This window comes from Leucoraja erinacea, chromosome 1 (genome assembly GCF_028641065.1).
Source record: "Leucoraja erinacea ecotype New England chromosome 1, Leri_hhj_1, whole genome shotgun sequence".
Lineage (NCBI taxonomy): Eukaryota > Metazoa > Chordata > Chondrichthyes > Rajiformes > Rajidae > Leucoraja > Leucoraja erinaceus.
The window spans coordinates 112,265,403-112,293,095 of record NC_073377.1 but is presented as its reverse complement, the minus strand read 5'-3'; the positions used below and the strand labels follow the sequence as shown (position 1 = coordinate 112,293,095).

The 27,693-nt window shown below is 45.9% G+C and overlaps 1 protein-coding gene across 2 annotated transcripts in view; it reads left to right on the top strand.

The window, feature by feature from the left end:
- grid2 (glutamate receptor, ionotropic, delta 2) overlaps positions 1-27,693 on the top strand; it is a 938,309-nt gene that overhangs the window by 660,583 nt on the left and 250,033 nt on the right. For both annotated transcript variants that reach the window (XM_055641544.1, XM_055641535.1), the window contains exon 5: positions 20,972-21,025. In XM_055641544.1, the coding sequence (XP_055497519.1) occupies positions 20,972-21,025 (54 nt within the window). The remainder of the gene's footprint in view (positions 1-20,971; positions 21,026-27,693) is intronic.

Below are 27,693 nucleotides of genomic sequence, written 5' to 3'. Positions count from 1 at the left end.
CATCTTGCTCCGCCATCTTGCTCCGTTATCTTGCTCCGCCATCTTGCTTCCGGCCAAAGATTGGATCTTTGTTTCCGCAGCGGGGAGAGGGAGTGAGCGGCCCGGGGAGAGGGAGAGGGAGTGAGCGGTCCAGGGAGAGGGAGTGAGCGGCCCGGGGAGAGGGAGTTTGCTTCCCGGGGAGAGGGAGAGGGAGTGTGCGGCCCCGGGGAGAGGGAGTGAGTGGCCCGGGGCAGCGGGGAGAGGGAGTGAGCAGCCCGGGGCAGCGGGAGAGGGGCATAGGAGGGGGGGAGACATTGTAGTGTGGGGGCAGGCAAGGGAGTGCTGAAGGGGGGATAAGGCCTAATGTGTGTGAAGTTGCGGGGAGGTTTACAATGTTTATTATTTAATGTCCCTTGTCTAGTCTGAAATAAAGTTCATCATTGGATCAGAAGAAATATAATTGTGTGTGTTATATGATTATATACATTTATATCACATTCATGTATGTGTGTTTATAAACATTTTATTCTTTAACAAGAATTAACAGAATTATGAACTAACAGAATTATGAATCTAACTCTATATCACGCACAAAAACCTCCCCCGCAATGTCAATTACCCTGCGAGTCGGGTCGGTTCCGGTTACTACAAAATCAACTCAAACACTGCTTGTGAGACATTTAAAAAGAAATGATTTAAAAAAACATTAAAAAAGACAATTACCAGAGTCAAATTTTATTCTTGACAAGAAGTATGAACTGACAGAATTATGAATCTAACCCTATAATCACACACACAAACTGTTGCCCCGCAACATTGATTACACTGCGAGTCGGGTCGGGTCAGGTAGGCTCCGGTTACTAAAATGGGTGGGGGAAAATGCCCAGGATCCCCTCCATAGCGTACTTCACGTCAGCCCATTGTATTTCGCAGGAGTAGCCCATCTTGCTCTGCTCTAAGATCTTTGATGTTGAAGGCAGAGCTACAGTCTATGTAGAGCATCCTCACGTACGTACCCTGTCTTTCCAGGTGATACAGGACAGTGTGAAGAGCCAGAGAGATGGCATCCTCTGTGGATCTATTTGCAATGTATGCAAATTGATGAGAGTCCAGTGAGGCAGGTACATAAACCAGCATATGTTGTTCATTTTTATTACAGACATTCCTCTCCATAGAAAGACTGGAATTGAAGAATCTGCAATCGGTTCAGTGGGTAGATTTTGACCATGAGGTGGGAAGCGTCAGTAGAGGCCTTAGTGGTTGAGATAAACTACAAAATCTCAATCAGTTGGGCAAATGGGCTGAGAAATGGTTAATGGGCTTTAGAAACATAAAAACATAGAAACATAGAAAATAGATGCTGAAGTAGGCCATTCGGCCCTTTGAGCCTGCATTGCCTCTCAATATGATCATGGCTGATCATCCAACTCAGTATCCTGTACCTGCCTTCTCTCCATACCCCCTGATACCTTTAGCCACAAGGGCCACATCTAACTCCCTCTTAAATATAGCCAATGAACTGGCCTCAACTACCTTCTGTGGCAGAGAATTCCACAGATTCAACACTCTCTGTGTGAAAAATATTTTTTCTCATCTCGGCCCTAAAAGACTTCCCCCTTATCCTTAAACTGGGACCCCTTGTTCTGGACTACCCCAACATCGGGAACAATCTTCCTGCATCTGGCCTGTCCAACCGCTTAAGAATTTTGTAAGTTTCTTTAAGATCCCCCCCTCAATCTTCTAAATTCTAGCGAGTACAAGCCGAGTCTATCCAGTCTTTCCTCATATGAAAGTCCTGACATCCCAGGAATCAATCTGGTGAACCTTCTCTGTACTCCCTCTATGGCAATAATGTCTTTCCTCAGATTAGGAGACCAAAACTGTACGCAATACTCCAGGTGTGGTCTCACCAAGACCCTGTACAACTGCAGTAGAATCTCCCTGCTCCTGTACTCAAATCCTTTTGCTATGAATGCTAACATACCATTCGCTTTCTTCACTGCCTGCTGCACCTGCATGCCTACTTTCAATGACTGGTGTACCATGACACCCAGGTCTCGTTGCATCTCCCCTTTTCCTATTTGGCCACCATTCAGTTTAATGTAGATCAGTGCGAGGTGCTATATTTTGGAAAGTTAAACCAGGGCAGGAACCTCACAGTGAATGGCAAGACTCTGGGAAGTGTTGTAGAGCAGAGGGATCACAGAGTCCAGGTACACAGTTCCTTGAAAGCGTCATCAAAGATAGATAGGATGGTCAGGAAGGCTTTCTCACGTTGACTTTCATCAATCAAGTTGGGTTGTTATATTTCTGTTGTACATGATGGTGGAGCCATATTTGGAGCAGTGTGGTCAGTTTTTGTGACCCTGCTCGAGGAAAGATGTTAAGCTGAAAAGAGTGAAGGGAAGATTTACGAGGATGTTGCCAGGACTTGAGGGCCTGAGTTATAGGGATAGGCTGGGCAGGCTAGGACTTTATTCCTTGGAGCACAAGAAGATGAGGGGCAATCATATAGAGGTGTAGAAGCTCATGAGGAGTATAGCCAGGATAGAGGCACAGAGTCTTTTACCCAGCGTAGGGGGATAGATGGAATAGGTTTAAGGTGAGAAGGGAAAAAATTAATAGGAACCTGAGGAGGAACTTTTTCACACAGAGGATGGTGGTATATGAAACGAGCTGCCAGTGGAGGAAGTCAAGGAGGAAGTTGACAATAACAACATTTAATACACACTTGGACGAGTACACGGATAGGAAAGGTTTAGAGGAATAGGGGTCAAATGCAGGCAGGTGGTAATAGTGTAAGTGGGACATCTTGGTTGGCATGGGCAAGTTGGGCTGAAGAGCCTGTTTCCATGTTTCATGGCTCTATGACCATGAGATGTTCAGGTACCAGTCCTGATATTGTGTCTTGACTTGAAATATCGACCATTCCTTTGCTTCCTCAGATACTGCTTAACCTATTATCCTTGGATCCACACATACACGAGTTTGGCTGTACTTTAAGTCATAGTCATAAAGCACAGAAACAAGTCCTTTGGCCAACTCGTCCATACCAACAGATGTCCAATGTAAGCTTGTCTTATTTGTTAATGTTTCACCCGTATCCCTCTAACTCTTTCTTATCCCTGAACCTGTCCAAATGTGTCTGAAGTGTTGGTACTGACTTCCTCCAGGAGATTGTTTCTTGCTCCAAACTTCAACTTCTTGTGTCTCCATATTCATTCATTCACGCACGCACGCACACACACACACACACACACACACACACACACACACACACACACACACACACACACACACACACACTCACACACACACACACACACACACACACACACACACACACACACACACACACACACACACACTCACACTCACACTCACACGAGTTTCAAACTTTGCAAAGAGAAATTTCAGGCCTTTCAAAAGTGGGAGCAAAAGTTTTAGCTAGTTACGAAGATTTTAGCTAGTTTACAAGACAATTCATTATCAATTTGTCCATAGTAGGAGAAGTAAATAGGCTGGGATAGTGGATGTGGAGAGGATGTTTCCACTCGTGGGAGAATCTAGGACCAGAGGGCACAGCCTCAGAATAAAAGGACCTACCTTTAAAAAGGGGATTTAGTTTAGTTTAGTTTAGTTTGTTCAAGAAGGAACTGCAGATGCTGGAAAATCGAAGGTAAACAAAAATGCTGGAGAAACTCAGTGGCGCGGCAGCATCTATGGAGCGAAGGAAATAGGCAACGTTTCGGGCCGAAACTCAAGTTTAGTTCAGTTTAGGATACAGCACGGAAAAGGTAAGTAAATAAATAAGTTTATTGGCCAAGTATTCACATACAAGGAATTTGCCTTGGTGCTCCGCCCACAAGTAACAACATGACATACAGTGACAGTTACAAATGACTCGGTAAACACTAAACATTAAGAATAATAAAACATTATTGATAAAACACCATTGATCAAGCATGTGAACCAACAAAATACCAGATCAAAGGGAGGCTACAGATTTTTGGCTGTTGAGTAGAGCAACTACTCGTGGATAAAAACTGTTTTTATGTCTGGCTGTGGCAACTTTGACAATCCGGAGTCGTCTTCCAGAGGGAAGTGATTCAAAGAGTTTGTGGCCAGGCTGAGAGGGGTCAGAGATGATCTTGCCCGCTCGCTTCCTGGCCCTTGCAGTGTACAGTTCATCAATGGAAGGGAAGGTTGCAGTCAATAACCTTCTCTGCTGATCGGACGATTCGCTGCAGCCTCCAGGTGTCGAGCTTGGTGGCTGAGCCAAACCAGACCATGATGGAGAAGGTGAGAACAGTCTCTATGATGGCCTTGTAGAATTGTGGCAGATTGTGCCTCCTCAGCTGCCATAGGAAGTGCTGTGCCTTTTGTGCCTGTCATGCCTTTTTGACTGTGGAGACGATGGTAGCCCCCCATTTAAGGTCCTTGGAGATAATGGTTCCCAGGAACTTAAAAGACTCCACAGATGTGACTGTGGTGTTGTTGATGGTGAGTGGGGTGAGTGGAAGGGGAGCTCTCCTAAAGTCTACAATCAATTCCACTGTCTTAAGAGCATTGAGCTCCAGGTTGTTGCGATGGCACCAGATCGCCAGCTGTGACACTTCCTGTCAGTCGGCAGATTCCTCCCCATCCTCGATCAGTCCAATCATGGTCGTGTTGTCGGCAAATTTGAGAAGCTTGACAGAGATGTCTGTGGAGGTGCAGTCGTTGGTTTAGAGAGAGTAGAGGAGAGGAGAGAGTACACAGCCTTGCGGTGCTCCTATGCTGAGGATCTGCGGCCCTTTGGCCCACCAGGTCCACATCAGCCAGCGATCCCCGCATATTATCACTATCCTACACACATTAGGGGCAATTTTTACATTTACTATACCAATTAACCTACAAACCTGTACGTCTTTGGAGTGTGGGAGGAAACCAAAGATCTCAGGCTGGTCATGGGGAGAACGTACAAACTCCGTGCAGCCCGCACCCGCAGTCAAGATCGATCCCGGGTCTCCGAAGCTGCAAGTGCTGCAAGGCAGCAACTCGACTGCTGCACCACCGTGCCGTGCCACCCACTGTGAGATGAGGTGGGATTTCTACAGTCAGAGGGTGGTGAAACTGTGGAATTCACTGTTTCACATGTGGCTGTGGAGGCCAAGTGACTGGGTATTTTTAAAGCAACGATGTTCGGCTTTACTTTGAGTCATAGTCATACACCACAGAAACAGACCCTTTGGCCCAACTTGATCCATCTCAGCTAGTCTTATTTGATTGCATTTCAGCCATATGCAGAGCAGAGGTTCTTAAGTAGTAACGGTGTCAAAGGTTATGGGGAGAAAGCAGGAGAATGGGATTGAGAGGGAAATATAGATCAGCCATGATTGAATGTAGGAGTAGGTTTGATGGGCTGAATGGCATAATCCTGCTCCTATGTCTGGCTCCTATGGTGTGGATCTATAGAATATGATTTAGTTTAATTTAGTTTAGTTTAGAGATACAGGGTGGAAACGGGCCCTTCGTCCCACCATTTCCATGCCATCCAGCAATCCCCATTACACTAGCACGCACTACATACCAGTGACAATTTACAATTTTTACCAAAGCCAATCAACCTACAAACAGGGCTGCCAACATTGGGTGATAGTTGGGAGTGAGAAATTGAGAGAGACGAGGAGCACAGCAAGCCCGAGGGAGCACAGCGACCGGGGGGGGGGGGGGGGGGGGGGGGGGGGGGGGGGGGGGGGGGGGGGTGGGGGGGGTGGGGGGGGGGGGGGCGGGGGGGGGGGAGGGTGTCTCCCTCCCAATGGAATTGTGCAATATGGTGCATACTGCAGCAAGTCTTTTAACTTACACTTGAATACAATATATATGCTTTAAATTGGATTGGATTGTTTTTGAAAGGGGGGAGGTTGTGCGATCACTGATCACTGGCGTTGTGGGTTCCCGGTGAGGCAGTGGAGCAACCGAGTGGGGAGAGGATGTGGAAGAAGGGGGTCCCCCCTCCCAGGGTAGGAACGTTTTGAAATTTGATGAATTAAAATCATGTTTTAGTGCACTGTAAAAGTATGATTTCAATGTTTTTTGTATGAAGTATTTTTAAGAGGGAACTTTTTTAGGGGTAACTTTATCCACACAAAGGGTGATGGGTGTATGGAACAAGCTGCCAGAGGAGGTAGTTGAGGCAGGGACCATCCCAACATTTAAGAAAAAGTTAGACTGATACATGGATAGGACAGGTTTGGAGGTATGGACCAAAAGCAGGTGGCGTAGCTGGGACATGTTGGCGAGTGTGGGCAAGTTGCGCCGAAGGGCCTGTTTTCACACTGTATCACTCTATGACTACATTATACCTCCACCATGCATGAATGCTTCAAAATCAAGTGATCGAGTTTTATTGCCATATACTCAAGCAGAGAAACATAGAAAATATGTGCAGGAATAGGCCATTGGCCCTTTGAGCCAGCATTGCCATTCAATATGATCATGGCTATTTAGCTAAAATCAGTACCTCTTTCCTCTTTTTCCCCATATCCAATCCAATCCAATCCAACTTTATTTGTTAAGCACTTTAAAACAACCAATATTGACCAAAGTGCTGTACAGAAGAATAAACAAGACATCATAAACAGACACCATAACAGCTCACATGAGGCGCAAAAATTACATATGAAATACAACAATAAATTAAAAGACATAAAACATGCGTAAAAATAATAGCCACGGAATAAAAGCAATCAAAAAATAAGAAATTAAATCAAGTAAATAAATAAAGTCAACATCTTACTGGGTATCAAAGGCCACAGGGAAGAGATGGGTTTTAAGAAGTGATTTAAAAACAGACAGAGAAGAGGCCTGTTTAATGTGGAGAGGCAGATCGTTCCATAATTTGGGTGCCGACACAGCAAAGGCACGGTCCCCTCTGAGCTTCAGCTTAGTTTTAGGCCCACTCGGGAGCAGCTGATTATCTGACCTGAGAGAGCGGACGGGTGTATAAGGGTGTAGAAGCTCAGATAGGTAGGGCGGGGCAAGACCATTCAGGGATTTAAAAGCAAATAAAAGAATTTTAAAATGGATCCTAAACTGAATAGGTAACCAGTGGAGTGAGGCTAAAATGTGCGATATGTGCTCATATCCCTTGATGTTGCTAGCCCCAAGAACTAAATCTAACTCTCTCTTGAAAACATCCAGTGAATTGGCCTGTACTGCCTTCTGTGGCAGAAAATTCCACAGATTCACAACTCTCTGCGTGAAGAAAGTTTGTCCTCCATCTCAGTCATAACTGGGGCCCCCCCCCCCTATATTTTTAAACTGGGACCCATGGTTCTGAGCGCCCCCAACATTGGGAACATTTTTCCTGCAGTTACAGTAAGTGAAAATCTAGCAGGCAAGCAGGATGCTTTCTCCAACCACCCCCATTTGAAGTCCACTACCTTCCACCGTTTCTACCCAGTGCTTGGTACTTACTTCCAGCAGCCACTGGTTGTCCTCCAGGATGCGCTCTCTCTCCTCTCAGCCCCCCTCCCCCTCTCTCTCTCCCCCTCTATCTCTCCCCTCCCTCCCCCTCTCTTGCCCCTCTCCCTCTCCTCTAACCCCCTCTCTCTCCCCGTCTCCCCCTCTCACTCTCCCCCCTTCCCCTCTCTCTTCTCTCTCTCCCCCTCTTCTCTCTCTTGCTCTCTCCTCTACCCTCCCTCCCTCTGTCTCGCTCCTCTCTCTCTCCCTTCTCTCCCTCTCTTCCCCCTCCCTCTTCCTCCCCCCCCCCTCCCCTCCCCCCCCTCCCCCCCCCCCCCTCCTCTCTCTCCTCTCTCTCCCCTCTTTCCCTTAAACTCTCTCTCCCCTCTCTTTTCCCCTAACTCTCTCCCCCCTCCCCCCCTCTTTCTTCTCTCTCTCTCTCCCCTCTTCTCTCCCTCCCTCTCCTTCTCCACACATTCTCCCTCTCTCCCTCTGTCTCTCCTCTCACCTCTCTCTCATCCCCCTCTCTCTCTCTCTCTCTCTTCATCCTCTCTCTCTCCTCCTCTCTCTCTCTCCCCCCATATCTCCCTCCCACCACACTCCCCCCCCTTGCTCTCTCTCTCCTCTCCTCTTTTCTCCTCTCTCCTCTCCTCTTTTTTTTTCTTTTCCCCTTTCCCCCCATCTCTCTCTCTTTCCCCGTTTCTCTCTCTTTCCCCCTCTCTCCCTCTTCCTCTCTCTCCCTCTTCCCCCTCTCTCTACCACCCCTCCCTCTTCCCCCTCTCTCTCTCCCATTCTCTCCAACCCTCTCCTCCCTCTCCACCCCCTCTCTCTCTCAATCCCTCTTTCTTCCCTCTCACCCCCTCTCTCTCCCCCCCCCCCCCTCTCCCACCCTCCCCCTCCCCCTCTCTCCTCTACCTCTTTTCCCCTCTCCCTCTTCTCTCTCCCCATTCACTCCCCCTGTCTCTGCCCTCTCGCTCTCTCCCCCCCCCCCCCCTCTCTCTTCTCACTGTCTCCCTGTCTCCTTCCCCTCTCTCTCTCTCTCCACCTCCCTTTGAGAGTCTGTCCCTTCGGCACAGAGACTCTCGCGGCAGCGGCGTTTCCGGCGCTTCCGACGGCCCGGGACACTCGCACTGTCCGTAGTGCTCCATGGCCGAAGCTGCAGCGAGCGACTCGCTAGCCGTGCAAATACTCGTCAGCCCCGCAAACTCACCAGCCCCGACTCCCCGCATCTGTATCCGCCCGCTGCTTCCATCCCTCCCTCAGCCCCGGCTCTCCAACACCCGCGGACCATGCAGTTTATCCGAGTTTTGACATTTTTGTTGATCACAGTATTTCTCACCACAGAGCGTGAGAAATTTCTGATCAGCGTGAGGGCGTGAGAGTTTGCTCGAGGGCGTGAGTCTCGCGCTCAAAGCGTGAGAGTTGGCAGCCCTGCTACAAACCTGTACGTCTTTGGACTGTGGGAGGAAACCGGAGCACCCGAGGAAAACCCAGGCAGTTGCAGGGAGAACGTACAAACTCCGTACAGACAGCACCCGTAGTCAGGAACAAATCCAGGTCTCTTGGTAAGGCAGCAACTCTACCGCTGAGCCACTGTGCAGCCTCTGTAGTCGCTGTGATTTAGGTGGTCCTCTGTTAACTTTTCACACAGTCTTCCAGTTATTGTTAAGGACTTTAGATTTGCACATGAATAGCTCATTACACCCGCCACCAAATGTAAAAGATCGTGTAAGTACCCTATTAATGATGCGATAATGTAATGCCAATCCAGAAAAGGAAAGTATAATTATTAAACTAAAGGTCACAGGAAATTGTCTAATGAATAGTGGACACCATGGGACATTCTTCTAGGGCTGAGCCTGCTGAAGATCTCAAAGGATAAAAGACATTAAAATCAGCCCAAAGTAACATTAAACCATCGGAGCCTGTTTAAAATAGAAAACGGCTCACATTATACATGACATTATTGCAGAATATACATTGCTAAGTGCAGCTCCTCAGTTGAGATGTTATCACCCTGGGACAAAGTCTTGTGTCTTTGTCAAAACTGAAGGATCATTTACCTCTAATTGCGCACTGTCGCCATTCTTCATTGAATAAAACATTCATCTGTGGAGTAAAACAGAAACAATAATTATCTTTTCTCAAAGACACCAAATGTTGTAATTGAGAAATAGCTTCAGGAAGACAACTTCTCAGCCATTATAATTAACATCGCGGCCCCAGTGTGTAAACACTGCCAATTCAACAGCAGGGTCCAGGGTTTCGATGAGAAGACACAAAGCGCTGGAGTAATTCAACGGGTCTGGCAGCATCTCTGGAGAATATGGTTAAGTGATAGGATCCTGACCAGAAGATAGGGCTGTTCGATTAACTTTTCATAACTTTGTTGGCTCCAGAAGGATGGCGATTCTTGCGTACTGCCTAGATAATAATAATAATAATAATAATAATAATAATAATAATAATACATTTTATTTATGGGCGTCTTTGTTGTCTAAATGCATTTCATTGTCTAAATGCATTTTGTTGTCTCTGTACTGTACACTGACAATGACAATTAAAATTGAATCTGAATCTTTCAAGAGTCTCAAGGACACATTACAAAAATTTAGCAGGTAGAGGAAAAACATGTAAGGGGAATGAAATAAATAGTAGAGACATGACTAGTACACAAAGTAATGACAGAATTCAATTCAAAACACAGTATGAGGCAATTAATGCACAGATGAAAAGGGAGGGGGACGTGGGGCTAAGGATAGGCAGAGGTGAAGAGATGGGTCTTGAGGCGGGACTGGAAGATGGTGAGGGACACAGAATTGCGGATCAGTTGGGGGAAGGAGTTCCAGAGCCTGGGAGCTGCCCTGGAAAAGGCTCTGTCCCCAAAACTGCGGAGGTTGGACTTGTGGATGGAGAGGAGACCGGCTGATGTGGATCTGAGGGACCGTGAGGGTTGGAGGGGGAGAGGAGGTCAGTGAGATATGGGGGGGGGGCAGATGGTGGAGGGCTTTGTAGGTGAGGATAAGGATTTTGCAGGTGATCCGGTGGGAGATGGGAAGCCAGTGAAGTTGTTTGAGGACTGGAGTGATGTGATGCCAGGATTTGGTGTGGGTGATGAGTCGGGCGGCTGCGTTCTGGACCAGTTGGAGTCGATTGATGTAGGTGGAGCTGATGCCAAGGAGAAGTGAGTTGCAGTAGTCCAGTCGGGAGGAGATGAAGGCATGGATGAGTCTTTCAGCAGCGGGAGGTGTGAGAGAGAGTCTGAGTTTGGCGATGTTGCGGAGATGAAAGAAGGAGGTTTTAATGACATGGCGGATGTGAGGCTCAAGGGAGAGGGTGGAATCAAAGATCACGCCAAGGTTGCGGGCCTGGGGAGATGGGGAGACAGTGGTGCCGTCGATGGTGAGAGTGGGGTTATTGATTTTGCTGAGTGTGGCTTTGGAGCCTATGAGGAAGAATTCTGTCTTATCGCCTAGATGAGGTCTGCTGTACGATTTTACTGGGTTGTGTGCAAAACAAAGCATTTCACTGTACCTAGGTACATGAGGCAATAAAGTATAATTCATTCATAGGTGACGTTTTGGGACGGGACCCTACATCAGACTGGTTCTTTATCCATTGGTTGGAACACAGCCACTTACTTAACAGGGATCAAATTAAAATTTAATTATGGCATTATTAGCCAATTCTACAATGAAGTCTAAAGTCTAAAGATGGATATTGCCAGAGGAAAGGAGACTAATATAGAGTATTAGCAGATGGGAGATGACATGAAATGGGCCTATACATAAATTTACAGAAATGAAAAGTCATCTGACTGAACGTTCCAAATTTGAATGATTGATTGAATGAAAGATACAGCATGGAAAGAGGAGCTTTGGCCCACCAGGTCTACACCCATTTCCATGTGGTCTATGCTATCCCACTTTCTCATCTTCTCCCTACAAACGGGGTAATTTGTGGAGGCTAATTAATCTTCGACCCGTTGAGCCCACACTGACCGTCAATCACCCGTTCACACTTGTTCTATGTTATCCCCCTTTTGCCTCCATTCCCTACACACCAGGGACAATTAACCTACAAACACGCACCTCTTTGGTATGCCAGAGGAAACCCACATGGTCACGGAGTGAAACTCCATACAGACAGCACCCTAGGTCAGGATCGAACCTGGTCTCTGGTGCTGTGAGGACGTGGCTCTATCAGCTGCTCCATTGGCAGAGCTTGGCAGGGTAAGATGCAAGGAAGCTGCTTCCCCTGACTGGGAGTATCTAGAATCCAGGCCAACAGTCCCAAAATAACAAACGTGAAGAAATCTTTTCATGAAGATGTGAAGCTTTTGAATCTTCTACCCAAGGGCCCCGTTGAGGCTCAATCACTAGGTAGGATCAGGACACTAGTGGATAGGTCTTTGAATATAAAGCGACTAAGGAGCTGGTTCATGAAAGCAGTGCTGAGGTTAAAGATATGCTCAATTCCCCTTCATCCTATTTTTTCACATTAAACAGCCAGCCTGCATCCAACTTAATAATAGGGCAAACAAGGAAAGCAAATCTTCATTTAAATAGTTTATAGTTGTATAATATGGATACAATTTCACTTAGCTTTAAAAAAGTGGAAAGATTCACTGCCCAGCTAGAAACGCACCTTTCTAAAAGTAACATAAATTGTCACCATCGCATAAAGCCAAATAGATCAGATAAGAGCATAATGTCAGAAATTATGTCATAAAGAGCATAACCCACCTCCCTTTGTGTAAAACAATGGACCACACATCTCCCTTAAACATTCCCCCTTGTTTTCAAAGCTACATCATCTATTCTTTGATATATACACACTGGGAAAAAGGTTCTGACTGTCCGCTCTATAACCTGCTGCCAATGCAGTTGAAACCTAATTGACCTTTGAGGAAGAAAAAGCTACTGAACTGCACAGCGTTGCAGGCTTCAAATACAGCATGCTATTTAGACTAGAAATACAGTGGAAACAGGCCCTGTTCACCGAGTCCACACCAACCAACAATCACCCTGTACACTAGTTCTACCCTACACAGTCGGAACAATTGACAATTTTTACCGCAGCCAATTAACCTACAAACCGGCACGTCTTTGGAGTGTGAGAGGAAACCGGAGTACACGGACAAAACCCACATGGTCACAGGGAGAACGTACAAACTCTAGGACTCTGGCTCTGTAAGGCAGCAGCTCTGCCGCTATGCCACTGCGCCACCCCTAAATATCTTCCATTAATGCTAGTTGAAGGTGGTTGCCAGAGGTTGCAGGTAGTGGAAGATCTTACCTTCCACCACCTGCAACCTGCAACCTCTGGCAACCACCTGCAACATCCGGCAACCACCTGCAACTAGCATCGCAACTGGCTTCGACTAAAAAATTCCAGATTTATAAAACGGCAACCTATTTTTAGTCGCCGCCGGTTTTGAATTTTTTGAAATAATCGGCGGAACATAGAAGAAGCGAAAACCACTTTCGACCATTAGGGAGACTGACAAAAACCTCCGGGAACCTCACGGAAACCTTGGGTGGGACGCAAAGTCTCCAGAGGATTCCGTTCAGGTTTCCTAAGTGGGACAGGGGCATTAGGAAACCTGAACGGAAACCTCTGGAGATTTGCGCCCCACCCAAGGTTTCCGTGCGGTTCCCGAAGGTTTTTGTCAGTCTCCCTATCTGCTTCCACTACCTGCAACCTCCGGCAACCACCTGCAACCTCCGGGAACTGCACAGAAACTTTGGGTGGGGCGCAAAGTCTCCAAAGGTTTCCGTTCAGGTTTCTTAAGTGGGACAGGGGCATTAGAGATTTGGGAGGGGTATAATTAGTGGGTCAGAGGTGCATTGTTGAATCATTATTATGTGACCTCTGTTGGTCCGGCAAAACGGATAATCAGGCAAGGCTCTGGAACCAAAGGTGCCAGAAAATTGCTGGTGGACTGTACTATTTTCATAGGATTATGAATCTTTGGAAATGTCTCCCCAAAGGCTGACAGCAATAAATTTCTTGAGACATCAAGTTTTTTTTTATAATCATAAGAAAAAATTCAAAAAGGAAGCCAACATCATCAGAGACCTAAACCACCCTGACCACACTCATTTCACCCCTGTCACCAGGAAGAAGGACCCTGATAATGGTAACATCTGGGTTAAGGAGCAGCTTCTTCCCTACAACCTTCTTCCCTGTAGTATTAAGCACTACAACCTCCAAATAAACTCTGAACTACATCGACTTGGGGGTGGACAAAAATGCTGGAGAAACTCAGTGGGTGAGGCAGCATCTATGGAGCAAAGGAATAGGTGACGTTTCGGGTCAAGACCCTTCTTCAGACTGATGTGTGGGTGAGATGGGGGGGGGAGGAAGAAACGAAGAGGCGGAGACAGTAGGCTGTGGGAGAGCTTTGAAGGGGAGGGGAAGGAGGGAGAAAGCAAGGACTACCTGAAATTGGAGAATTCAATGTTCATACCACTGGGGTATAAACTACCCAAGCGAAATATGAGGTGCTCCTCCTCCAATTTGTAGTGGGACTCACTCTAACCATGGAGGAGACCCAGGACAGAAAGGACGGATCGGAATGGGAGGGGGAGTTGAAGTGCTGGGCCACCGGGAGATCAGGTTGGTTAATGCAAACTTTGCGGAGGTGTTGGGCGAAGCGATCGGCAAGCCTGCGCTTGGTTTCACCAATGTAGAGCAGTTGCATCTAGAGCAGCGGATGCAATAGATGAGGTTGGAGGAGGTGCAGGTAAACCTCTGCCTCACCTGGAAAGACTGCTTGGGTCCTTGGATGGAGTCAAGGGGGGAGGTAAAGCGACAAATGTAGCATTTCCTGCAGTTGGAGGTAAATAGACTTGGGGGGTATTGTTTTGTCTTTTTGCACTATTATCGTTTGTTTGCTTTTATGTGTATGTATGTGTGTGTGTGTGTGTATATATATATATACAAGTTCCTATATATATATATATATATACGCATATATATATATACACATGCGCACACACACATACACACATATATATAAATAAACATTTTGTGTATTCTGTTGTGCTGCTGCAAGTAAGAATTTCATTGATCTGTCTGGGATATATGACAATTAAACACTCTTGACTCTTATTGTCATCGCTGTCAATGCCAACATTTATTGTCCATCCTTGATTATCCCTGAACTCAGGAAACCATTAAGAGTCACATTTATGTCAGAATGGATAAGTACATCAGAATTCCCCAATTAGTGAACCTGGAGGGTTTTTACATCAATCTGATAGCTTTATGGTTACCATTATTAACACTGCCTTTTGGATTATAGATTTATTTAACCATTTGAATTTACATTTCCCAACTGCCTTAGTATGTGTTGAACGTAAATATCTCACCATAATTGCGGTACTACGATGAGATAGATTGGGATTTGGGGATTTTGATACATCCTTATACATCCACCATCAACACGCCTGACAACATATTCTAGGCGTCCACCGCCCTCTGTGTAAAAAGCATCCCGCAGTAAGTTTTGTTTTTTTCCCAGGATGGCAATGTCCAACACTAAAAGGAGAATAGCCATAAGTTGAGAGGGGGATGAGCGGGTCATGTCTTTTATACAGAGGGCAGTGGGGGTCTGGAACACATTGCCAGGGGTGATGGTGGAGGCAGATACTATACAAGGGGCTTTTGTATAGGCTCATGGGGGTGCAGGGAATAGAGGGATATGGATCATGTACAGGCAAGTGAGATCAGTTTAACCTGGCATCATGTTTGGCACAAAAAGTGTGGGCCAAAAAGCCTGGTCCTGTGCTATACTGTTCTATGTTCAAATGAGAGGCCAATTTAAGAGTCTAATAATAGCAAGGAAGAAGCTGTTCTTGAATCTGGTGATAGGCACAGAGTGCTGGAGTAACTCAGCGGGTCAGGCAAGATCTCTGGAGCAAAAAGGCGGATCTAAAAGGAGGAATCTGGTGATATATTTCAAGCTTTTGCACTTTCTGCCCAATTAGAGCGGAGAGAAGAGAGAATGACTTGGGTGTGAGTGGTCCTTGGTTATGTAATGGGGGGGGGGGGGGGGGGGAGGGGGAGATTGGTGTTGTGATGCACTGTGCTACCTCCACAAGTGGCACAGTGGTGCAATGGTAGAGTTGCAGCCTTACAGCACCAGAGACCTGGATACAATCCTGACTATGGGTGCTACCTACACGGAGTTTGTATGTTCTTCCTGTAACTGCATGGGTTTCCTCCGGAAGCTCTGGTTTTCTCCCACACTCCAAAGAGACACAGGTTTGTAGGTTAATAGGCTTCAGTAAATTGTAAATTGTACTTGGTGTGTAGCATGGTGCTAGTGTACGGGCTTGTTGCTGGTTGGCGAGGACTCGGTGGGCCGAAGGGCCTGTTTCCACATTGTATCTCCAAAGCCTAAAAGTCTAAAGTAAACCCAGCAATTTCCTTGGGTCTTGGGCAGAACTGTTGCCACACCAAAATGTAACTGAAGCACATTGTGGGATGTTGAGAGACATGGGGGTCAGGTGGAACACTGCATTGACAAGGGTGATATTGACTGGAGGTATAAGTCATTTTGCCCATTCCAGCTCTTGCTGTAGACATTAGACATTGGACATACAGCGCGGAAACAGGTTATTTGGCTCTTCAAGTCCACGCAGACCAGCAATCACACCATACATTAGCCTACACACACTCAGGACAATTTTACAACTTACCGAAGACAAATAACCTACAAACTTGCATGTCTTTGTAGTTGAGTTTGAGTTTAGTTTATTGGCACCTGAACCAAGGTACAGTGAAAAGCTTTTGTTGTGTGCTAACCAGTCAGTGGAAAAACAATACATGATTATAATAGAGCCATTCACAGTGTACAGATACATGAATAATGTTTAGTGCAAGATAAAGTCCAGTAAAGTCCGACCAAAGATAATCCAAGTGTCACTTTGTTCTGGAGACACTAGGAACAATAGGAACTATAGATGCTGTAAACTTGAGCAAAACACAAAGTGCTGGAAGAACACAGGCAGCATTTGTGGAGGGAAATGGACTACGACATTTCAAGCCGGGACCCTTCTTCAGACTGAGAACTTCCGTTTCTTCAGGTTGTTATGTTCGTAAACAGAACTTTGGGAGATCTCCGATTATGCTATTGCCGGTGCTGGCTCGAAGGGCCGAATGGCCCCATCCTGCACCTGTTTTCTATGTTTCTATGACCCCAACCCTGTACCAGTAAAGGAAGAGGGCAATGATGTGGGGGAAAATGCTGGTTGTGAGAAGAGAGAGAAGAAGAGAGTGGTTTATCATCACGTCTAGATAACAGAACTAGATAACTAGAATTAAACAACACAATAAATATGTCTACATGGTACTCTGTAAAATTTGTCTTAACAAAATAAAATTCAATGTATATATTTAAAAAACAAACAGACAAATAAACAGATAATAAGAGTGCAAAGTAAAAAAGAATGTCCCCTAGTCTATATAGTTGGGAACCTATTTGGAGGTTATAGTGTTTAATAGCGTATGGTCTGGGAAAAAGAAGAACTTCCCTTAGAACTCAGGGATGCTCTAATAGTGGCCATTTTTAAGAAGGGGGACAAGGCTGAATGTGGAAACTACAGGGGCATCTCGCTCCTGTCAACAACAGGCAAAGTCCTTTCTCGTGTCCTCGCAAACCGACTTCTACCACTGTCTGCGGAGGTACTCCCAGAATCACAGTGTGGCTTCCGCCCATCCAGACGTACAGCAGACATGATATTCACAGAACGCCAACTCCAGGAAAAATGCCATGAACAAGGGCGGCCTTTGGAGCATACTATCATGGGAAAATTGTCACGACAGATACATCAGAATATTGAGGCTTCTACATGATGGCACGTCGGTCACAGTGCTCAGCAACTGCGGCTCTGAGTCCGATACCTTCATTGTGGAAACGGGAGTCAAACAGGGATGCATCATCACACCCACCCTGTTTGTCGTCTTCATTGCTGCCATACTTCACCTCATAGGTGAAGAGCTGCCACAGGGGATCCCAATCCTCTACAGAACTGACGGTGGGCTCTTCAACCTTAATAAGTTGAAGGCCAAGAGCAAAGTCAATAACACCGCCATCATGGAGCTTCAGTACGCGGACAACTGCGCCATTGCTGCACACTCTGCAGAAGACCTCCAGGGCATCCTGAATGCCTTTGCCAAGGCATACAGAGCCATGGGCCTAGCCTTAAATATCAAGAAAACCCAGGTCCTACATCAACCTCCACCCAACCAGCCATCTACCCAGCCCACTATAAAAGTGGACGACACCACTCTTGAAAACGTTGACCACTTCCCCTACCTTGGCAGCATTCTTTCTTCAAAAGCTGACATCGACTCTGAGGTCAACCATCGCCTGAGTTGTGCCAGCGGAGCCTACGCCAGACTAAGGAAAAGAGTCTTTGAAGACTGAGACCTAAAGGCTCAAACAAAACTGCTGGTCTACAGAGCCATTGTCCTCTCCACCCTGTTGTATGGAGCCGAGACATGGACCACCTACAGCAGGCACCTGAGAGCCCTGGAACAATGCCATCAAAGATCTTTACGAAAGATTCTGAGGATCAGCTGGGAGGACAAACGCACCAACATCAGCGTTTTGGAGGAAGCCAACATGACCAGCATCGTCACCACCACAATAATGCAGCATCAACTTCGATGGAATGGCCATGTCATCCGCATGTCCAACACATGTGTTCCTAAACAAATCCTGTACTCTCAACTGAAGGAAGGTCGGCGAGCTCCCAGCGGGCCAAATAAATGCTTCAAGGCCAACATCAAGAACAGTCTGAAGAAATTCCACATCACATCAAGCAACTGGGAGCACATTGCTCTGGACAGGTGCTCCTGGAGGAAATCCGTGCAGGAAGGAGCTGCACGTCACGAAATGGATCGGCCCCTACAGACATCTGCAGACCCACAAGTAGACGACCCCGTGGAGAAGAGAGGACAGTCATACTCATTTCGAGTGGCCGCCGATGATGATGAATGGTTGTCGGGAGGAAGCTGCTCCTGAACCTGGACGTTACAGTTTTCAGGCTACTGTGCCTTCTTACAGATGGCAGGATGGAAATGAAAGCATGGCCAGGGTGGTGTGGGTCTCTGATGATGCTGGCTGCCTTCTTGAGGCAGCGACTCTTGTAGATCTTGTAAATGGGTGGAGGATCAAAGCCGTCACGTATTATCTGACGGGCCGAATAGCCTATTTTAATTCTTGCTTCAATTCTTGGCATTAAAAGCTGTTTGTGCAAGTTATTGAAATGCCACGTAATGCGAGCAGTTTGCAGGCGCTGAGTTTAAGATATTATAAACTGTTTATGGCTGACGTTATGCCTGACACTTTCAGAATGCTGCAAACTACCTCATTTTGAAACATAGTCACATCTGCCACACTGGAAGCTCAGCAGCCTGTGCCCACAAGAAGGTCCAACAAAAAAAAACCTTTGTTGATGCTCAGATAATCTGTTATTTATCCCTTCATGGTATAAAGCTATTGATGGCCAGGCCAGAATTTATTTCCCACCATTGATTGTGCCAAAGCTTAAGGGTGGCACAGTGGCACAGTAGCACAGTGGTAGAGTTGCTGCCTTACAACGGCAGAGACCTGGGTTCCATCCTGACTGTGGGTGCTGTCTGTACAGAGTTTGTATGTTCTCCCTGAGACCACATGGGTTTTCTCTGGGTGCTGTGGTTTACTCCCACAGTGGTAGAGTTGCTGCCTTACAGCGAATGCAGCACCAGAGACCCAGGTTCGATCCTAACTACATGTGCTGTCTGTACGGAGTTTGTACGTTCTCCCCGTGATCTGCGTGGGTTTTCTCCGAGTTCTTCGGTTTCGTCCCATACTCCAAAGACGTACAGGTTTGTAGGTTAATTGGCTTGGTAAATGCAAAAATTGTCCCTGGTGGGTTAAAATATGGGAATCGCTGGTCGACGATGACCTCCCATCGACTGATCCATCTACCTCACTGGAGACCTTTGAACTATCTTTAATGGATCTTATCTTGACCTTATCTTGTGGACTTTACTAGACCATATCTGGCACTAAACATTATTCTTTTTATCTTGTATCTGTATACTGTGGACGACTTGATTGTAATCATTTATAGTATTTTCTCTGACTGGATTGAACTCAACAAAAAGCTTTTTACTGTACCTCAATACACTTGACAACAATAAACTATACTACACTAAATTAAGAAGCGAAACCGGGATAACATAGAACTTGTGTACGGGTGAAGGTACACAAAAATGCTGGAGAAACTCAGCGGGTGCAGTAGCAGCTATGGAGCGAAGGAAATAGGGAACGTTTCGGGCGGAAACCCTTCTTCAGACTGATGGGGGGTGGGGGGGGGGGGACAAGAAAGGGAAAAGGAGGAGGAGCCCGAAGGAAAAAGGAGGAGGAGACAGCCCGAGGGCTGAGGAAGAGGAGGAGACAGCAAGGGCTAACAAATTTAGGAGAATTCAATGTTCATGCCCCCAGGATGCAGACTCCCCAAGCGGAATATGAGGTGCTGTTCCTCCAATTTCCGGTGTTGCTCGCTCTGGCAATGGAAGAGATCCAGGACAGAGAGGTTGGATACGGAATGGGAGGGGGAGTTGAAGTGCTGAGCCACCGGGAGGTCAGGTTGGTTATTGCGGACCGAGCGAATGTGTTTGGCGAAACAATCCCGCTGAGTTTCTCCAGCATTTTTGTGTACCTTTGAATTTCCACCATCTGCAGTTCCTTCTAAAACACTTGGTGTATGGGTGATCTTTGGTTGGCGGGGACTTGTTTGGCCCAGGGTCTTGTTTCCACGCTGTACCTCTAAACTAAATTGGGAAGCAAAACTGAGATAAGATAGAACTGGTGTATGGTGTATCATGTGGTGAATGCTGGTCGGCGCAGACTCGATGGGCCGAAGGGCCTGTTTCTACACTGTATCTCCAAACTAAACTAAACCTCCAACCATTTATACAATGCTGATTAAAGGGTGATAAAGAGTTAAATGTGGAAGAAAGATAAAATGACCCCCCACCAGCACCCACTTCTCACGATTCGCCTTTTCAGCAGGGAACAAAGGTGTCAAACTAAGGGTTGTCCGAGTTAGTGTCAGAATTGATGCCATTTGGATTTTTGCCCCCTTTTTTTAAAGCCAATTTCAATAGTATCCTAAAATAAGGCAACAAAACGCTCTCCATTGAGTCCTCGCTGCATGTGGATGGCCTAAGAGTGCCTTCAGTTGTGTTTGGAGAATAGAATCCCATTAGCAGCCTCCGAGACTTACAAAAAAAATTGCCGAGGCACTGAAGGGTTGTTTGTCTTTTAACAGTGTCAATGAGTAAAGTAACTCCTTTTCCTTGTGATAGCTTTTTGGAGGAGAGGGTGGAAGGGAAACAAAGAAGGTTAAAGATTTGTAGGAGCTGCAAAATACTGAGACATCCCTGCTACCCTCGTACCCCTGACTGAGTGCATTAAATGCCATTTGTATGGATTGATTCTCCGAGTGACGGCATGATCTTTTTTTGTTGTTCCACTTCACAGGTCGTCGACTCCAATCTCGTCGCTTTTGACTGTCACTGGATCTTCATAAATGAGGTAATTGTTCAAATGCGGGCAGAAGCGAAGCCAGATTCCACCAAAGTTTTTGCCAAGTAGCGAGAGATATTATAATTAGTTTTCCGTCCGGGAAACCATGAATATGTAAAGAGTCTCCACGATCCCTCGTTGCTTTGCTTTAAAATTCCTGTTAACTCGTGCAGTCAAAGAGCTCCACCATCGAATCTCACGAATATAAATAGAAAGAGGGTTATTTCGTACAATCCTGGCGCAAGATGACTGACAGAGCTACCCTGCTGCAATCGCCTAGTCTGCCCCCAAGCCTGCGAGAACTAGCTGGAGGATTTCTAGTTTGAGATACAGCTCCCCTTTTGTGAGTCTACTGAATGTGTCGCAGCAGTGTACCTCCATCCCATTCATACCTAGGTTCCTTGGCAAAACTTTTTGTCGCCTGGCTTCTGCTGTTGTAAAGCTTTTGTTAGTTGCCGTTCGTTTTAAAGAGAAACTGTCATTTTTTTTATGGTCGGCTGTGGAAATAAAAAAACAAATTTGTTATGAACTTGCAAGAAAGTTTCCATGGGATCATTTCAGCCTGCTGTTATAGAATATAACCTGGCTTTGGCTGTAATAAGCTGAATGTTATTCCCTTTATTAACCTGTATCTCTGCACTGTTGATAGCTTGATTGTAATCATGTTTTTGCTGACAGGATTGCACACAACGCAAAAGCTTTTCACTGTACCTCGGCACACTTGACAAAAATAACCTAAGCTAAAAGCTAAGGTTAGCGATTGCTAATTGTGGCCTGTAGATTTTACATGTCAAACGATCTACAGGTTCATCCATGGTATTTTTTTAGATAGATGTTAGAAACGTTTGGAATAGCATATGGACATGCAGGGAATGAATGGATCTGGGTTATATGCAGGTAGATAAAAGATAGTCTTCGCATTCATTCATTCATTCACTCACTCATTCATTCATGTTCGGCACAGACCTTGTGAGCCAAATGGCCTGTTCATGTGTTGTACTATTCAATGTTCTATGTTAATACACATGTTGTCTTTGATTCATCTCATTCCTCTGTGTCCGGCACCATCTAGTTTATTAATCGGAAGGGGTGGGAGAAAGGTGGGTATATCATCGCCTTTTTAAATACAAGCGCAGAGTTCAAGGTTCGTCAACTCTCATTTAATGATTACTTTAGTTTAGTTTAGAGATAGAGCATGGAAACAGGCCACTGGTCGCCGTACACCAGTCCTATCCTACACATTAGGGCAAGTTTGGAGAAATATGGACTAATCGCAGGCAGATGGGACATGTTGGCTGGTGTGCACAAGTTGGGCCGAAGGGCCGAGGCCTTTGTCCTCACTGTATCACTCTATGACTCTATGATTAGGGACAATTTACAAAAGCCAGTTAACCGACAAAGCTGCACATCAATGGAAAGTGGGAGGAAACCGGAGCAACCGGCGAAAACCCAACATAGTTTGTACGTTCTCCCTGTGACTATGTGCAGACAGCATCTGCAATCAGGCTCAATCCTGGGTCCCTGACACTGTGAGGCAGCAACTCTACCCTTGTGCCGCTGTGCCTCTCCTTATTAGAATGGCTGCCCTAAATTTAGGAGGCAGGCTTTTGCTGGTTAAGTACTTTGCCTGACCTTTCTGACTGGTTTCATTAAAGATAAAATGGTTGCACTGCACAGTGATTCAGTTCACTGCTGTTTGAGTGGCAGCCACTCACAGGAGGGAAGAAACCTGTGACCTTACTGTCACTGCTGCTCCAGAAGTCAGTGAGCCTGAATTCACTTACATATTTCCACAGAGTTGTTGAGGTATTTCTGTGAAAACTACAAACAACAGTCTAAACAATGCCTGCATCCACAATTTAGTGTAGCCAGTCTTTTTTTTTAAGCACAATTCAATATTTGCCCTCACACGTGTCTCCTTGGGACCCCACAGCTCCGCTCATGCTGCCCCTTCCCCCCAGTTGCAACAGGGACAGAGTCCCTCTAGTCCTCAACTTTCGCCCCATCAACATCGCATACAACATTTTTGCCACCTCCAACATGATCCCATCACTAGTCACATCTTCCCATCTCCATCCCTTTCTGCTTTCCGCGAAGACCGTTCCCTTCGCAACTCCCTGGTTAACTCGTCCTTTCCCACCCAAACCACTCTAACCTTCCTCTGCAACCGCAAGAGATGCAACACCTGCCCTTATACCTCTTCTCTCGACTCTGTGCAAGGACCCTGACAATCCGGGTAGGCAGATGTTCACTTGCGCCTCCTCCAACCTCATCTACTGTATCCATTATTCCACGTATGTCAGCGAGACCAAGCGTAGACTGGGTGATCTTTTTGCTGAAAAGCTTTGATCAGTCCACCTTGCCCTACGTGATATCCCAGTTGCCAAACATTTCAACTCCCATTCCCATTCCCATTCTGACCTTTCTGTCCTGGGCCTCCTTCATTGTCAGAGTGGCGCCAAACACAAATTGGAGGAACAGCTGCTCATATTTCACTTGGGCAGCTTACAATCCAACAGTATAATTTATTGATTTCTCTAACTTCAAATAAGCCTTGCATCCCCTCTCCCTTCGTCCCTCTCCCACCCTAGTCATCATAATTGTCTGCATAACTCATTATCACCTCGCCCACAGCCAACAAGGAACCATTCTGGGCTCTACATTGTTACTTTTGATACATTGTTACTTGATAGTTTTACTTGTTACTTTTGTTACTTTTGTTACTTTTTACTCATTGCTACTTTTTTCATTGTCACATATCTTTCATTCAATTGTTCTATACACCTCTATTTCATCGTCTATATCTCTCATTTCCCTTTCCCCTGACTCTCAGTCTGAAGAAGGTTCTCAATCCGAAACGACACCTATTCCTTTTCTCTAGAGATACTACCTGACTCGTTGAGTTACTCCAGTTTTTTGTGTCTATCTTCGGTTTAAACCAGCATCTGCAGTACCTTCATACAAATTTGAAGCATTGTGTAAGAAGGAACTGCAGATGCTGGTTTAAACCGAAGATAGACACAAAAAGTGGGCCAGGCAGCATCTCTGGAGAGAAGGAATAGGTGACGTTTCGGGTTGATTATTGTGTTCAGTTTTGGTCACTCTGCAGTAGGAAAGATTTGGTTAAGCTGGAAAGAGTGCAGAGAAGATTTACATGGGTGTTGCCAGGAGGAGAACATGAGCTATAGGTAGAGGTTGATGCAAGATACAAGTTACAATATACATTTATTTGTCGCATGTACCAGTTGGCACAGTGAAATGTGTTCACCATACAGCCATACAATAAAATAAAGAACACAACACACGATAGAGTCCAACATAAAACATCCCCACACAGCAGAATCAAACGTTTCCCACTGTGAGGGAAGGCACCAAAGTCAGTCATCTTCCTCTGATGTTCGCCCATGGTCGTGGCCTCCGGAGCCCTCCGTAGTCACCGCTACGGGCAGCCCGCAACTCAGGCCCGCTCGCCGGATTGTTGGCACTCCAATGTCAGAACATGTTGGCACTCCAATGTCAACCTCAGCGGCTTGGACCTCCGAAACGGCCACTTCCCACCGGAATCCGTAACACCCGACGTCCCCTGGTCAGCGTCGCCCGCTCTGGGAGCTCCGTGAACATAACCCTGTTGGAGCAGCGGGCCCAATGCTCTGGAGCTTCAAACGGCGATCCAGGAAGGCATCGCCCACTCTGCGGTGAATCCAGCGCCACGCTGCCGCTGCCGAAGCTCTGGGCCGGTTCCTAGTCTCCAGTAGGAAAGGCCACTCCGATCCAGTGGTAGGCCGCGAGGGGGGGGGCAAGGACGCGACTCGGAAAAATAGTCGCATCCTCGCCAGGATGTGACTGGGAAGTGGTTTCCTCCTTGCCCCTCCCCCACATAGAAAAACTAAAGAATCCCCAAACAAAACTATTTAGACAAACTTAAATTTTAAAAAGATCGAAAAAACGGACAGGCTGTAGGCAGAGGCGCCTTATGTTGAGAGGGGAACCCAAGGGGCAACATTTTCACATGAAGGGTAGTGAGTGTATGGAACGAGCTGCGAGAGGAGGTAGTTGAGGCAGATATTGTCACAACATTTAAGAAACATTTGGACAGCATCATGGACTGGACTCGGGACTCTGGTCTTGTCCACGGGGTGGGGGAAATGGAGGAGGACGGCCAAAATTTTTTGTGACTTCCACCACAGTGATGAATACTGTGGTGGATGTTTATGTTACATGTTGTGTCCTGTTTATGCATTTTATTATTTTGTTAACCCAACTTTATGCTTTGTATGGAACTGATTTTTAAATTATGTAAAGCACTTTGGGGTCAATGAAAATTGACTATAAATGTGCTATATAAATAAACTTATTATTATTATTATTATTATTATTATTATTATTATAAGAAAGATTTAGTGGGAAATGGGCCAAACGTAGACAGGCTGTAGATCGTGCATCTTCATTGGTCTAGACGAGTTGGTATGAAGGGCCTGTTTCCATGTTGTATGAATCTAAGAGTCCAAGATGGCACCATGGCGCAGCGGTAGAGTTGATCCCTTACAGCGCCAGAGGCCCGGGTTCGATCCTAACTATAGGTGGGGTCTATACAGAGTTTGTACATTCTCCCAGTGACTGCATGGGCGCTCTGGTTTCCTCCCATCCTCCAAAGACGTACAAGTTTGTTGGTCAATTGGGTCTGATACATTGTCCCCAGTGTGTAGGACAGTGCTATTGTTGTGGTGATTGCTGGTTGGTGCAGATCGGTGGGCCGAAGGGCCTGTTTCCATGTTGTATCTCTAAAGTCTAAAAGATTAAATTTCGACTGCACTGATATTTAAGAGTTGATACATCCCACTTTTTTCTACTCCCACCATTTACTGAGCAAAGTGGGCGAGTGTGTGTTTCCACAGCTGACTGAGTTGATTCACCATGGGCAATTGTGTGCGTTTGCCAAAAGCCACCGGGATCTGTTCAGGAGCACTCCTTCCATATAGGGATAGAGTCATAGACATACAGTGTGGAGACAGGTCAGCCAGCAGAACGTGCCAACGCCAATATACATGCACTAGTCCCACCAGTGTGAGTTTGGCCCATATCCCACTCAACCTATCCTATCCCTGAACCTGTTGAATTGTACGAATAAAGATGTGATAGTACCTGCTCCACCTACCTCTTCCGGCATCTCGTTCCATATACCCACCACCCTCTGAGCAAAAATGTTGCCCCTCAGCTTCCTATTAAATCTATCCCCCCCTCCTTAAACTTATGTCCTCTGGTTCTTGATTCCTCTACTCGGGGTTAAAGACTCTGCATTTATACAATCTATTGCTCTCATGATTTTATACACCTATCTGATGTTAATACTCATCCTCCTGCGTCGAAGGAATAAAGTCCTCGCCTGCTCAACCTCTTCCCGTAGCTCAGACCCTTGATTCTTGGCAACGTCCTCGTAAATCCACTCTGCATCCACCTTTTCCAGCCATCTGGCTAAAACTGAGCAAATTTAAAAATAAATGTAAACATCCCAAAAAGAAACAAAGAACTCCCGCCAGGCCAATAGATTTGAGATGTTCATTAATATGCACTGACAGAAACATAAAGTGAATCATGGTGTAAATGTACTTGTATCAGACTATAAGCTTCCACAGGGAGCTGTCTGATTATTCCTCCAGATGTTGTTTCTGTCCCCAGTAACTCTGACGGACAGAAAACATCTTGTGGTGAAGCGCAGAGGTGAAAGAGAGAACATTATTTATTCTCAAGTTCAGAGGTTCTTGGAACAAAATTAGGCCATTCGGCCCATCAGGTCTACTCCGCCATTCAATCATGGCTGATCTATCTTTCCCTCTCAGCCCCATTCTCCCGACTTCTCCCCATAACCCCTGACACCCGCACTAATCAAGAATCTAACAATCTCCACCTTAAAAAATACCCAATTATCTTGGCTTCCACAGCCTTTTGTGAAACATTCTAGTTTTTTTTTAATTCACAGAGTTTGTATAATGCTTCTGTGTGACATCCCACACATGACCAGTTATATTTTAGAACTGACCCCCTAAACAAATATTGTCAGCACATATATAAATGAATTCAAATATTGTCAGCACAGATTCATCACCCTTTGACTAAAAGAATTCAATCCTTATCTGGCCCATTCTTTGGAAAGTGAAATAAATGTCACACAAGTGACCAGATGCCATCACAAAGTAATACATTAAAAAATTATTGTAAGAGATTAATCTTATTCATTGCTATTTCCTACCTACAGTTCTATGATGTGTGTCTACTAAAGAGATGAACATTCTAGTTTTTTTTAAATTCACAGAGTTTGTATAATGCTTCTGTGTGACATCCCACACGTGACCAGTCATATTTTAGAACTGACCCTAAACAAATATTGTCAGCATCTATATATTACAGAAAATCTCGTCTTGTTTGGACGTCTCTGTCTGCATGCGTGCGATCTCAAGGAACTACGCCAAAATGGTACACAATAGCGCAGAAATGTTTGCATCACCTTACTCAACATTGACCTGTAGTTGTTTGTGTCAAGTTTCATTCAGATTGATGTTATATTTCACATGTTATCATATTTTTAAGTTTACTAAATCCACTTTGATAATCACTTCAACACTTCAGTGCTGGCAGTTGCAGATATGATGTCACAATGGGATCTCACAGTCCTCCACCCG